Raw genomic sequence first — 14,466 nt, 5'->3', positions numbered from 1 at the left:
ACCTTGCTTTCCAAACATTGCACACGTGGAGTCATCACACCACATAGCATACATTGGAAATCCTTTATATAGGCTGGTGTACATTTAAAAAGTTATCTTCTGTACTGATCAGGGCTTTAAGAATCTCTCTGAAGCATCATAGGAATGTTGCACTGTTAGCAGAGATTCCTCCTATAATGTTTGCAGAATAGATAACATGGTGTGCACAAGCCAAAAAGGTAACGCATGCACACTTACTCCATGTCACACAAGTTTATTGAAGACAAAAAACATCAAGAAACTTCGAATTGTAAATAGAATTACATCTTACAATAGACAATTACAATTTCATAAAAGGAAACTCACTAAGTGGGTAGGGTAAAATTTCCTCATTTCAAGATGGTTATGATTCTTTAATTTTCTCTTTGATAAACAACAATAGGACATCTCAACAGCCACATCACATAAACCACAGATACTGATGACTGTATTTTTACATTATTTTATTGAACTGTAATTTTTAATTACTTTATTGAACTGTAAAGAAATACCTTAGAAACTCACTACATCATTAAAAGGCAAGAAGCAGCCACACCTTTCTATTTGTTATCATCGTCCTTAGAGAACATTGTAGTTTCGACCAGAAGTCACAAAAGTATTCACGAAGGCACGCTGTCCTCCTCCTGAGGTAACTAAGGACACACTCTCACATTTACAGCTGCTCTCTGTTGCCAGGCGCTCGTCACGCCTTTCCATCCTCGCGCGTTATATAAGAGGGACGGAGCAGTCTCTGATTGGCACGTGCGCTGAATACGTCCTTTGAGGGAGGATAACGACTTTGTGGGCAGTCGGACGAGCAGGAGACAGGCAGTACCCGGCATTTTTGGACAGAAAGGACAGGAACTTTCCCTCAAATAGAGGCGAAGAATTGTCAGCGTGACACAGCGACGTTATTCAAACATCTTTACGGTTCAAGAGGAAGAAGGTGAGGATGTTTCCGGGTTTAGTTGATGTCCGTATAAGCGTGTCATTCTTTCATTTACACATCTGTTTCAGTGGTTTTAATGGACAGAAATAACCCAAAATGATCTGACATGTAATGTAAAGAAAATGTTTTAAAATTTGTGAGTTAGGAAGGCGCAACAGACTAGAAACAACTCTTCCCTCCCATGCCGGTATCTGTGACGTGTTGAGGAAATGCATTACCCATAATGCAGTTTCCACATGTACAGGAAAAAGTTGACAGAAATGTCTTTTTTTTTGTTCTTTGCAGACTGTGCAGCCATGTCTTTCAACATTCATATCAACAGCCCTAATGTGAGGTACACAGACACTCACATTGTGTCTCAGTATTCCTACCACACCACGTCAGTTCACAGAGAAGGGGACAAAGTCACAGTAAGTGGACTTTATTTACATTCCTGTGTGTTCTCATGTATCTGAGTGCTGCCTTCATGTAATTATGCTCTATACTGGCAAACAGGTGACCCCTCGCACCACTGAGATGACATTTCGCACAGAGACACGCGTGCCCCGCCTGGGTGTGATGCTGGTGGGATGGGGAGGCAACAATGGGTCCACAGTCACAGGAGCTGTACTGGCCAACCAGCTGGGTCTCACCTGGAGGACCAAGACCGGAGAGAAGGTGAGAGGAGTGTCACAAACATGGGGTTGGAATTTTTTTATTTTTTTGTTTTTGTGGCGTTAATTGGAGTTTATGTGGATAGCAGTGGACGAAAAGTCGTCTGGAGTGCAGTACAAAAACAAACAAGAAGATGAAATTTGTAAGTTTGAGCATACCATATTCTGTTATTGTGTATTTATTATTATTAATATTTGCCATTTTTACACAGAAACAGGGTTCCCGCTGTCATGAAAAACCTGAAAAAGTGACACTGCAACAAACTGCTGTAAAAAATAGCCTAATTCTAACAGTAAAGTACAGTTTTTTTTAGAATAACATAAAACACTGTAGCCTACCTCTTGATGCTTTTGGGAGCCAAATTAGTGCTATAAAAATATGGCAACTTTTTAAAAGTAATACACACAAGTAAAACACTGTAAATCTTTATTCTTTTTGGCACCAATATAACACTGTAAACCTCAAATTCTAATGTAAAATACTGTAATGAATATAACAGTGAAATACTGTTGAATTTATTGATGGTACTGACTCTGTAAAATAACAGTAGGATGCTGGAAACTACTGCTGCAGTAGCTCACCTGAATTTCATGGAAAAGTCATGGCATTAGAAGAAATCTTTGAAATTTTTGACAGTCACAGATGGTTTTGTGTGTGTAATTATGTTACAGTAATCTTCTGTGGATAACCTTCCACATAGTATGACATTATAACTTATTTTCTGTAGCGGTCAATATATTGTACTCTGATATATAATGTTGTGAGACAACTTTTTGTTTACCATCACTTACGTTTTCTCCCAGTGTTCTTTCTCTCTCTTTATGTTTGCCAGTTAGCTAAAATTATGTTTGAATAGAATTTGAATCTGATATGTTTGAAAAACACCCGCTTACACAGAACCAAACAACAGCAGCACCAAGCTGCTCCAAGTCAGTGATTTTAGACAGCATGCTGGCATTGCTGAAGCAAAAGAGGCGTGATGAACAAGATGTTTAACACAACAGCTTTGGCTTCTAGCATGACATGCATATGTTGGTAGCAGTTTATTAACAGTAACAATGGCATAATATGGCAATAACAATAATTTACTGTCCCTGTTATATGGCGGCTCATATCTCATTATTTTCACAATTTACGGACATTTTTGGTGGCTGTTCTCATTCTCGTTGAGTTACGTGGTGGAGGGTTGCACACAAAACATGTCATCACATCCGTCACGTCCTTGGTTCTGTCCTATCAGATGGTGTGTTTACACAGATTTAATTTTAGTGCTGTTACAACCTCCGCTGCTAGCTTAAAGACGAGACTTTTTTTTTCAGCGAAAATGAAATGCAAAAATTACCGTTCCCAGCAAAAATGTGACTCATATCACAAAAGCAATATTTGTCAAAATCATTGCAATAAAATTTTTATTTTATTTATTTTTTTGTGCATTGTGCAGTACTTGTAACCATCTAAAGCAATCTTTTGCAAGTAAATTTCTTGTACTGAAATGAATGCAAACCACTGGCTGCCTGCTTGGAAAATAGCCACTCTTTGTATATGACCTACATTTGCTTTTTTGCAGCTAAAACATGCAAACACCACAATGATTTTTCTTTTTAAAAGAAGTTTAGATGGTAGGAATGGTAATCACCAAAGGCCCCACAAAACAATATTATCCCAATAACTCAGACACAATATGATATTACTGCGATTTTACATTTTTTGCAATATGTTGGGTATTGCAATAAGCTATAGTGTTATTTATTACCTTAACTACAAATTTTGTCCCAAAACGAAGAAAATCTGTTTTATCTAATAAGATACATTTTTCAGTCTGTTCACTTCAGTCATTTTTATTGCAGTAAAATGTATGTAGTGGACTAAAAAAGCAAATAATTTTATTAGTCTAGTGGGCTATCAAAATTTAAATTTTAATTTGCAATATTTGTAATTTATATAATTAAAAAAAAAACAGCATTTGGCATCTGAGTATTAACATAGTATTGCAGTACTATGCTGTATTAACTCCCCCCACCCCTTTGAGATTTGAATGAACTCTTTATAACTAAACTATAATGTGATGTGAAATCTTGGGCTGCCATTAAGGAGCTAATAGAGACCCTCCTTGTCCTATTTTATAAATATAGTCCACTGTATGTCCCCTGATACAGGGGTAGAGACTCATTATAAGCTGGTTATGCTGACATGTTCAGCAGAGTGTTAAGAGCTTAACTGACTCTGGTCTTGGGGATTTCCCCTTATATGGGCATACGCTGTAACCTTTATGAGCTGGTTCATGTGATTTCCATTTTCTTCAGGTTCAAAAGGATATAATTCACTTGTAATAAACCTTAAAGCCAGTAAAAACCTTTAGAAGGAATAAAATAACAGTAATAATTTTTTCTCCCCTCTCTCTCTCTATCTCTCTCTCCCACATTCTTCAGAAAGCAAACTACTTCGGCTCCCTCATGCAGGCGTCTACTGTTTGTCTGGGATCAGGGCTCGAGGGCGAGGTCAACGTGCCCCTCCGTGACCTCCTACCCATGGTGCACCCTAATGATATAGTCTTTGACGGTACGGACCATAGCAGATAGTCATCTCCAGCTTTAACCTCTGATACAGCGACTGAGAAGTGTTTTTGTGTGTAATGTAAGGGGGTAAGTGAGGTAACAGCAGGAAGTCTGACCTCAGGGCAAGAAGATGGTCAGAGACGTGCTCCTACAGCGCGGTGTCCTCTAACGCAGTCTAGTCTGTTATTTCATAACAGGTGAGCTATTTATAGAGCTGCTGAAGTCTATTATAAGAAGAAAGTGACTCACTAAGGTCAGCCTCTGACCAGTAAGTCCTGGAAAATGAGAGATATATATTCAGTACATTTTTTAACTTTTTTTTTTAGGCTGGGATATCTCCTCAATGGATCTCGGTGGTGCGATGGAGAGAGCGCAGGTGTTTGAGTGGTCGCTACAAGAGCAGCTGCGACCATACATGAGCCGCATGAAGCCAAGACCGTCCATCTATATCCCAGAATTCATTGCTGCCAACCAAGAGAGTCGGGCGGACAACGTTCTCACTGGCAGCATGGCAGAGCAGGTAATGCCTGGTTTTCTGCACATCAGATTTATGAGGACTGAAGTCTCTTCTTCATATTTTAGGGGTGTAACAGTTCACGAAAATCATGATTTGGTGAAACTTTGGTACAGTGAAAACAAAAACCCCAAATGCATAAAAAAACCCAACCATTTCATTTATTTTGAACAGACAGTAGTGCAAGTGTCAAAGAGAGACACTGTCTCCCTGCTGGGAACTGAAGGAGCGTTTTGCCCAATAGCACCTAGGGATTGACAGATTATTAACCTGTCCAATGATCAGGGCTGATATTTGGCATTTGCTGATTATCTGTATCAGCGTTTTATTTTAAAGATTGCCAATAAAATTAATTAATGAAAATGTGTGCAAATTATACTCAACCAACACCAGGGGAGGCAGTGTGCAAATCATTTATCATCCCAGTGATTGGCACATCTGGGTTCTGCTGTTGAATGTGGGTTAGCATTGTTTCCACTTCTGTTTCCTACAATGCAGATGCACCGTCCTCTTCTTACTCACAAATCTTTCTCTGTTGGTTTTGCTGCTGACCGAAAACCTGCAGGCGGGTCTTCCCACTGCAGCATTTCAGTTGCCCTCGCCATAATGTGACTTACTCCCACGCCAATCCACTTGTTGTGTTTAGCTTAGCATATGTCACCACGGGTGTACTGTTTTTTGGGTGGTTTTCTGGGTGTATGGGAACTTTGGTTCTGCTGCAATGTACCATGTTGTCTGCGTTCATTAGACCGTGACCCCCATTCTGTGACAGTTCTGTACAAATAAACAACGGTTCCAGCCCTATAATCTATGTATTTCATGATCATCAAATTTTAATCTGACTTAAAGACTAAATATTTCTTCCAGGTGGAGCAGATCCGAGCTGACATAAGGGACTTCCATCAGTCAAGTGGTGTCGACAAAGTCATCGTTCTGTGGACCGCCAACACTGAGCGCTTCTGTGACATCATCCCGGGGGTCAATGACAGCGCAAAGAACCTGCTAGCTGCAATCCAGGTGAGAGCAACAGCCACAAAGAAAGTTTGGTTTGAAAACTTCCAGATTCATTAAACATAGTCAAATCATTAAGTTGGTTTTAGTTGAGATCCAGTACGAAAATAACTGTAATTGTCCCAGAAACCAGCCTAGTATGTGTTGGTGGCCGGTAGTCACGGATTCAACTTTAATTTCCTCCTAATGCCGAGGACCAAACAGTAATCCTCCATCACATTTAGTGATTAATAAAGCTTAGAGGATGAGGAGATTAACTTTCCTTACACTTCACTGTGGATTTGTAGATGAAATTCCATAATGAGTCAGCGCTTCCTTTTGTATCAGATCAGGGGAGGAAAATTATGATTCGCCCCTCATGGGTGAGTTTATATTTTATCTGCTGTCTTCAGTGTGCTTGTACTGCTGTCAGCAACGATAATAGTCTATTTCACAGACTTGTGATCTTCAGCAAATAGCTCAATTTTAGATAGGCATGAAGTCGACAATAGAGTTGAGCTACAGAGATGATGTGAAGAGAGACTCAGGGGAAATGTACGCCGTGTGAGTCGAGCTGTAATGTGATGATACACTCAGTAACAGTCATCTCTCTTTATTTATTTATTTTATTTTTTTCTACGACATCCATCAGGCCGGAGCAGAGGTTTCTCCCTCCACTCTGTTTGCAGTGGCCAGTATCCTTGAGAGCTGCGCCTACATCAACGGCTCCCCGCAAAACACGTTTGTACCGGGGGCCGTAGAGCTGGCCATGCAGAAGGGGGTCTTCATTGGAGGCGATGACTTCAAATCCGGTCAGACCAAGATCAAGTCAGTGCTGGTGGACTTCTTGGTCAGCTCAGGTATCAAGGTGAGAAAAAGATGCACAGAAAGAAGGAATGAGGACCGATGAAGTCATGAGTCTTTACTGATGTTCCAAAAAGTTTAAAATGTAGCACATTTCAAGTCTTTAAGTCAAAGAGGACAAAATACTCACGTTTAACTTACCATAAAACTTGCATTATTAGCCCAGTATTATTTGCTTAAATCACTGACCTCGTCAGGCTTATAGTTGGGACAGGCGTCTATATGGGACATGCTTTTATTTCCTTTCACACAAAAATGTCCCTGTTCATAATAACAGTTGATTATTAGTGTGCATATGAAGATGGTTGGTGTGTTTGTCCTGCCAGAAGATAAAATGACAACTTGTTTAACTTGTGCTGTGACATTTTTCAATATGTTTCTCTCGTTATCTGCAGCCGACCTCCATTGTCAGCTACAATCACCTTGGCAACAACGATGGGAAGAACCTGTCGGCTCCGCAGCAGTTCCGCTCCAAAGAGATCTCCAAGAGCAACGTGGTGGACGACATGGTCCAGTCAAACCCCGTACTGTACCAGCCGGGAGAAAAACCCGACCACTGTGTGAGTGCCTCGCACACAGAGAGAAATGAGCTCCATGTGGGTGTTCACTGAAAACCGCTCAGACTTATTAACCGTCTCTGTGTGATTTCAGGTGGTGATTAAGTACGTTCCCTACGTGGGAGACAGCAAGCGTGCCATGGATGAATACACCTCTGAAATTATGATGGGAGGAACCAATACTATCGCTCTGCACAACACCTGTGAGGTCAGTGGGCGCTAAATCTCTTCCTGTAAAACATACAACTGGTAAAGATAAAGCAGGCATATTAGAACAGTTTCCAGTGTGAGAGTTCAAACTGCTAATTGCTCGCTAAACACAACGATCAGAGCGATTCTGCTGTAGCTGACAGTAGTTGTGGAGGAGGAGGCTCAGTAGTGCCGGAGCTTACTGCTAATCCTTCTTAACAAGTCTTGGAGCTAATTTAAAGAGACGTCTTCAGGTCATTGACAGAGTTATTTCATGTTTTACTGGCGATGCTGCTTCAGTCCAACACCATTCCTACACACAAAATAACATTTATCGTGCTTATCGGGCTGAAAAATACATTGACTGCACCAGTTTTCCACAAGACTGTTTTTTGATAAACGGCAACTGATGCAACTTTAACATTTTATATCAAACAATGGGGCGGGTTGATTAGTTGAATTTTATTTCCAATCATGATTTTGACTTCCAATCTAAAATTTGAAAACAAGATAATCCTCTTAAAACGATTTTTATGTAGCATTCTGTTTCACAGTGCTGCTCTTGTTCTGTGTTGTGTTACAAATCCAGTGCTCCCCTTTCCTCTACAGCTGTGCGCTCTGTGTTGCCAACTTGGAGACTTCTCACCAGATTTAGTCACTTTCCCGTCCCTCCAGTGACTTTATTTCTAATAATAACCGGCCACCGTGACAGCTGCAGGTGCAGCGAATTTAGCTCTGATTATATTACAAGGCTAAGCTCTCAGGATGGCTGCTAACATTTAATTTAGGACAGTATCAACCGAATTTGTCGACTAGCGGAAAAAGATAAATGGACTGGAAAGCAGTCCTTTAAGAGTCGGACTATGCCAAAGGAATAACTAATTCTACAGAGAGGTGATCCTTGTATGTCATAGAGAATACTAAATAAAATCATGCAGTCAATGTGTTTGAGCTCGCTGCAGTTTTTTACGTGCACATTTCAGTCAGTCTGCTGCACCTGTTCTATAAAAACAAGCACAAGCTGCAGTTCAGGAATAATCAACAGCTCAGAATCTTATTATGGCGCATTACATAATTATAGGCTTTTGTGTTTGTGTTTATTACAATATATGCCTTTTTTTTAAAGAACAGATTTTATTCAGTATTAAGACGATACATTATTCACATACGACAGAACATTCCTTGACAACAGAGCTCATTCAGCATTTTCAGATACAAATCAAAGTTCGGGGAGAAAAAACATTATTTGAAGAGAATAGCAAAGACAGAAGAGAGAAAAAAGAGAGATAAAGGAAGGAAAAGAGGAAAGGGAAAAAGTCGTATGTATTCTTCTATTCGGTCAAGTACAGAATTTCAGGGGTCCATCTCCACCCAAAAATGTCCTTTTTCAATTGTAACTATGCAATTTTTCCATTATGTACACCTGTCTCTGCCTCCTAAACAATACGCCATTTTTTGAGTGCCTCAATTGTTACATTTATGAGCCACTTATGTTTGAATTATTTTATTTAAAGTTCTGGAAAATCTACCATTAAAAAGACATTTTTTGATTTGTTCAGTAAATTATTCATGTTTCCAAAGTTAACAAGTAATTGTTTTAAATACTGGTGATTAGTATTCTTGCCATAACCGAACAGCCCTTCAAAACAGTGATTCTGCAATCACATAAAAATGCTCCACTGTGTGTAAAAAAGGAAAAAAAAAAAAAAAAAGTGTTTTGTGCATATCAGATGTACTTTCCTATCTATCAAACAAATGCTAAATTAACAGTTTACTAAAACAACTGAAGTCCAACTTAAGAGGTTGGCTTGTGAATCAAACAACATTCAAACCGTTTTATCTGCATCATACAGCAGTTATGTGTAGAATTTTAAAATCTTTGATTTGGCGACTCCTTGTGGTCGCAGTAAAAAAAGACACTGACAGGTTTCATTCCTGCAGGTGCAATAAGGAACTACATCATATTGTAAGAGCTCTTTGTGTTGATAAATCTTTCCTTTGCAACAGGACTCTCTACTTGCCAGCCCAATCATCCTGGACCTGGTGATCCTGACGGAGCTTTGTCAGCGTGTGACTGTCCGACCGCAGGGCGAGGACGACTTCCAGTCCTTCCACAGTGTCTTAGCTCTGCTCTCCTTCCTCTGCAAGGCCCCACTGGTCCCATCAGGGACCCCGGTCGTCAACGCCTTCTTCCGCCAGAGAGCCTGCATTGAAAACATCATGAGGTACGGACACATTTTTGGTTTCCTTGCTTAGACTAGATAACCATGCCATGCTTAAAACATATTTTTATAAGAACGTTTTTCATTTCAAAGACTGATTTGTACATTTTTGATATGGAAATTTTGTGTTTTAAGGTCTGTAGAAGTGTCTTCTTTTGCAAAACACACGGGTAAAAACACTGAATATAACAGTTTCAGTATAGAAAAATAAGTGTTTTTCTGTCACTTCCGTTGCTGCTAATTATGTTGGCTGATGCAAAAATGCTGTCTGTGGCCGTGTCTAGAGCCAGTGTTTGGTTTTATCCATCTTGGGCTACTGTGGAAACATGGTGGTCCATCATAATCATAATGATCTTCATAGATCTGCTCCCTTTGAAGATTTCAATTGCTAATTTTAAGGCAACAAAAACACAATGAGTCTTATTTTCAGGGGGTTATAAACTAAAGAAAACATACTTATTATATTCCATTTCTGACAGTATATCACCCTAAATCCTTCACACTGCACCTGTAGGGCTTTTATACAGATTTCAAATTCTTGTGTTCATGACAGAAGTTAACAGTCTCCCTCTTTTGTCTTTCTCAGAGCGTGCCTCGGCCTTCCTCCTCAGAACCACATGCTGCTGGAGCACAAGCTGCAGAGAGACTTCCTGCCTCCTCATACCAACTACATCAACGGCAGTGTGGCACCTTTGAAAAAAGTTCCCCTTACTAACGGGAACCATATACCTCTAACAAACGGCATCCATGCACATGTCAATGATGCAGCACATGCGATATGACTGCAGATGCAACACTACAGCCCAAGATAGAACTGAAACTTAATAAAGATGTTAACTTGAGATCTTGTATAAAGAAATTTAAAAAAACAACTAAAAACTAAATCCCTCATTGTTGAAGCTATCATGGCAAAACAAATGTACACTGGTTAGACAACATGGCAAAGTTAACTTGACACTGAAGTAAGATGCATTTAAATTATAGTGCAAGTCCTGGCTTGGTGCTTAAAGATTTAAATATCATAAATGCATCTGTCTGTAACAACTACTGAGCATCAACAGAGGCCTATGTGAAGCCCATAGATGAAAATAATCTCCACACAGTGTAACTCTGTTCAAAGCAGGCTATTTTGTTTAACTATGCTTCACTTTTTTTAATACAGAAATAGCTATATATTGAATATTTAAAAACATAAATTCGGGTTTTGTGCTTCTGTCTTTATTCAAGTAGTTTTCCGTGTGCAATGCCTATTCAAAATATAATATTTCTTGATTTAATTTTTTTTTAGTTTTTCAAAAAAGGTCGGTATGTTTAACATGCAAATGTGAGTCTGCTCGTGCAGCTGTGAAAAAATGAAATACTGTATTTGGTGAATGAGGAGCATCTTGTTACCTTACTGTATGTGTGTTATCGTCTATCAATGCCTTTCTGTTGTCATCCATATGTTTTTTGTTGGAAGCTAAGTTACAGAAAGTAACAGAAAGTGCAGTTTTGACTTTGTTGTTTAACAGTAACCGGGGCTATTTATGTACAATAAACCGTTAAATATTGTTTGAACTGAAAATCATTTTTGCATTTGTGTTTTTGAAATCATCTTTCCCCCCACTGAGCCATCTTTCAAGCTGTCTGATCATTTGTTTGTTCTTTGATTGCATTTTCCCTGACATGAATAAGAAAATACTAAATTTGTTGAATTTAGGCTAAGTTCCGCTTATGTTTCGACAAATTCAGAACTTTTTATATTTATATATATGCTGTGTGTGTGTGTGTGTGTGTGTGTGTGTTTGTGTACTGAAAACCATGTATCCGAATTTATTTGGACAGAAATTAAAATACGAAATTTCTGAAGTTGCTTTTTTAAACTCTGAACTTGAGTTTAATTTGAATTTGAGTTTTAAAAAAATCTAATTAAAAAAGCAATCACATTTTTGATGAGTCATTCAGTTCCAAAAAGTAAAAATAAAAAATTTAAAATATTAACATCCCGACTACCCAGGACCAGATAAACTGAGTAGCCCAGATGTTGCGATTTGAATTTTCTTTTTTTTGATTGAATTTTTGGATCTGAATTTGACCTTTAAAATATAACACATTGTTTTTGTTTTTTTTTTATTTAAAGAATTTCAGCTTTAATTTTTGGATCTTAATTTAAATTAATCAAATTTGACTGATTTTTCTATTTGAACTTTATCATGTTGAATTTTGAGATTTAAATTGCAAATCAGGAAATTTCATATTTTTATTCCAAAGATGAAGGTGAATTCAGAACAAATAACTACAAAAACATGGTTTGCAAAGGAAAATAAAAAATTAAAATTATTTGACTCTTGAGTTGGGTATTGGTGTATTGGGTGAATGTTAAATTTCAAATATTTAGGACATCTTTTTGCTTCCATACAGCTGTTCCAGGACTGTGTGATATCCGGTAATTTAATTCAAAATGTGTTTGAGATAAACTTCTATTTCTTCTGTGCTAATTTCGGATACTTAAATTAATGTGTTTCACTACACAGCAATTCTGGGCCAGGTAGTATTTTAACAAGGAAAAATTGTAGATATTTCACAACTTGATAGAGGAATTGGATCTTATGGGGTCCCCGACATATCAGGTATCAAAAACCTTATGCACGCCCCTGCACGGACTATTTGACGCACGCACACTCGTCATAGCGTCCCTGGCAACCAGACCGAAAGAGCGGAGGGGTTTGGCGGACATGTGTTTTGTTTTGGGGCTTTTAGAACATATAATAACCAAAGAGGGCTAATTTTGCGGGTTTTTGTTGTTATATAGATCATCAGTATAAACAGACATAAACTGGTCCGCTTCCTGTCTCTCCACCGGTCTTAAATCACTTCCGCTGCCGTTGCTGCGACACGGGACGTCATCAGGAATGGCGGACAAGGAGAAGCGCCGGTCCGGGGCGACTCCTCCAGGGATGCCCGAGGGCAAAGCCTCCAAGTCGGACAGCGACAGGGAGTTTCTTTCGCAGGTCGGGGTGGGAGAGCTGCTCCGCGGGGCCATCTTGAAGATGATCGAGGCCAGATCGGACGACCCCATCGGTTTCCTGGCCGACCACTTCTGCAACCTGGCCTCGGTGACGGAGACCGGCTCGGCTGGATGCGGAGACGGAGATCAGATAAACAACGGGCCGCTGAGCGCAGGAGCGCAGGAGCAGCAGGAGCAGCAGCATCTCAACCGGGCTCTGTGGCACCTGCGGCTGGCTCACCACTCCCAGAGGTACGGACCAAAAACCAGAGATTTACGGTCCTGAATCAGACTCCTCTGACATTAATTTATTCATAATGAAACGGATATTATGCTCCTATAACTATTCTACTAGTTATGTATATATATATGTATATATATACATATATATATATAACAGCTTGAGATGGTTTAGATGGTTGACCAGCTGTTTTTGATGGTTTAGCTGATCATACCAGCTTGTGATGGACACTCTAACTGGTTCATCCAATGAAGTTCCTGTAAAAATAAACGAAAATGAATAAGTAAAAATTTGAAAAGCAAAAAAAAAGAAGAAAGAAAACAAAATAGCAAACAAACTAAAATTTTAATTAGTTCCAATAATTAAGCAGAATAAAGTGAAAATCATAGTATGTAAGAATCATATTAAGAATTTTACTTATTAAACTCATAATGACCACAGTCATAATGGTGCCAAGATTTAGGTGGTTCTATAATAATAATAATACAATGACAAGTATGTTGTAACTGCAGCTGTGATTTGCTTTGTTTTACCATATTTGTTATTGTAAAAACCAGATCTGCATTCAGCAACAACGTCTGTGTGGCCTACGACCTTCTGAACCTCACGGGGCCCCGCAGACGTGCAGCTGAGGCTCCTGAGGGCCCTGATGGCTCCTGCACCAACAGCCCGACAGAAGCCGGAGGAGGAGGAGTGAGAGGAGGCCTGTACACACAGACTCTGCAGTGCCTGTGCAGTGAGGGAGGAGTCCCTGCCTCCACCTCCGCCCCGCTCCTCCGACGCCTCCACTGCCAAGACCACGAGGCTGTCCCTTATGACGTCTTCCGTCATGGTGTGCTCACATGTGCAGTTTTCTCAGACTACATCCGGCAGGCTCAGAGGCTCTATGCTGAGGTGTGTAGCCCAGACGAGGGGCCTGCGTCGCGGCCGCTGTGCCTGGCCGTGCTCGGGACCTTAAAGGAAGCTCTGGAGACTTCCCAAGGATGTGAAGCAAACTGCTGCGTTAATGCTAATAGTAAAGCAAATTCATGTCTGGAGGCTAACGTGAAGGCTATACGCTACCTGGAGGCCAGTGCCAAGATCTCTCCGTACAAGCTGGGTCAGGCGATGTCCGGAGCGCAGACACGGGGCCCGGGTGGAAATATGGACGCCAAAGAGTTTGAGAACGCAGCTGCAGAGCTCTTTATCACCCGTGTTAAACTTGTGTCATAGGTTTCCTGTCTGTCTTTATAATTTATGAATGTAAAGCAATCTGAAGTATATCCTCGAGCAGTGATACTCAACTTATGGCCCGCAGACCAAATCAGGCCCCTGATCAGGTGCCACATGGCCCCCAAACCGTTTTCAAATTAAAGTAATTCACCCTGGGAATAATTTTGTACTTCTAGTTTACATAAGGTGCCAGAGTGCAAAAAACGGCATGCCAGTGAGGATCCCCGCACCCCTCAGAAGAGGTCCTATCTAAGCCCTTGATGGCCCCTGGCCTCCTGTCATTTTGCAAAAGCGGCCCCCTGGAAAAGCAAGTTGAGTGTCCCTGCCCTCGAGTAAATCTCGTCTTTGTACGTCCTCTCACCTCTAACCTGCACTCACAGATTTTACCTCCACTCACTAATGAAAGCTATGATTTCACTGTTTGGAAGATGACACTAATTGTAAAACATATTGTTTGATGTCTGTTATTGAACTCATTAAAGTGGACCAGATGAGAAATCGACATCTGCAGTGAA

At 40.1% G+C, this 14,466-nt stretch overlaps 2 protein-coding genes across 2 annotated transcripts; both read left to right on the top strand.

Annotated features, from left to right (window-relative positions):
• The first annotated feature begins 770 nt into the window (after nucleotides 1-770).
• LOC121954128 (inositol-3-phosphate synthase 1-B-like) lies at nucleotides 771-11,076 on the top strand. The gene is made up of 11 exons (XM_042501465.1): nucleotides 771-964; nucleotides 1,253-1,377; nucleotides 1,463-1,624; nucleotides 4,051-4,180; nucleotides 4,503-4,696; nucleotides 5,558-5,707; nucleotides 6,333-6,548; nucleotides 6,940-7,104; nucleotides 7,196-7,309; nucleotides 9,298-9,515; nucleotides 10,099-11,076. Exons 2-11 carry the CDS (start codon nucleotides 1,264-1,266, stop codon nucleotides 10,292-10,294), a joined length of 1,659 nt encoding a protein of 552 aa, XP_042357399.1. The 5' UTR covers nucleotides 771-964; nucleotides 1,253-1,263; the 3' UTR covers nucleotides 10,295-11,076.
• A 1,209-nt stretch (nucleotides 11,077-12,285) lies between these two features.
• Nucleotides 12,286-14,466, top strand: LOC121953830 (tubulin polyglutamylase complex subunit 1-like). Its single transcript, XM_042501071.1, has 2 exons — nucleotides 12,286-12,750; nucleotides 13,297-14,466. Exons 1-2 carry the CDS (start codon nucleotides 12,404-12,406, stop codon nucleotides 13,949-13,951), a joined length of 1,002 nt encoding a protein of 333 aa, XP_042357005.1. The 5' UTR covers nucleotides 12,286-12,403; the 3' UTR covers nucleotides 13,952-14,466.

This window comes from Plectropomus leopardus, chromosome 14 (genome assembly GCF_008729295.1).
Source record: "Plectropomus leopardus isolate mb chromosome 14, YSFRI_Pleo_2.0, whole genome shotgun sequence".
Classification (NCBI taxonomy): domain Eukaryota; kingdom Metazoa; phylum Chordata; class Actinopteri; order Perciformes; family Serranidae; genus Plectropomus; species Plectropomus leopardus.
The sequence above is the reverse complement of the archived record's forward strand: the minus strand, read 5'-3'. Positions and strand labels throughout refer to the sequence as shown.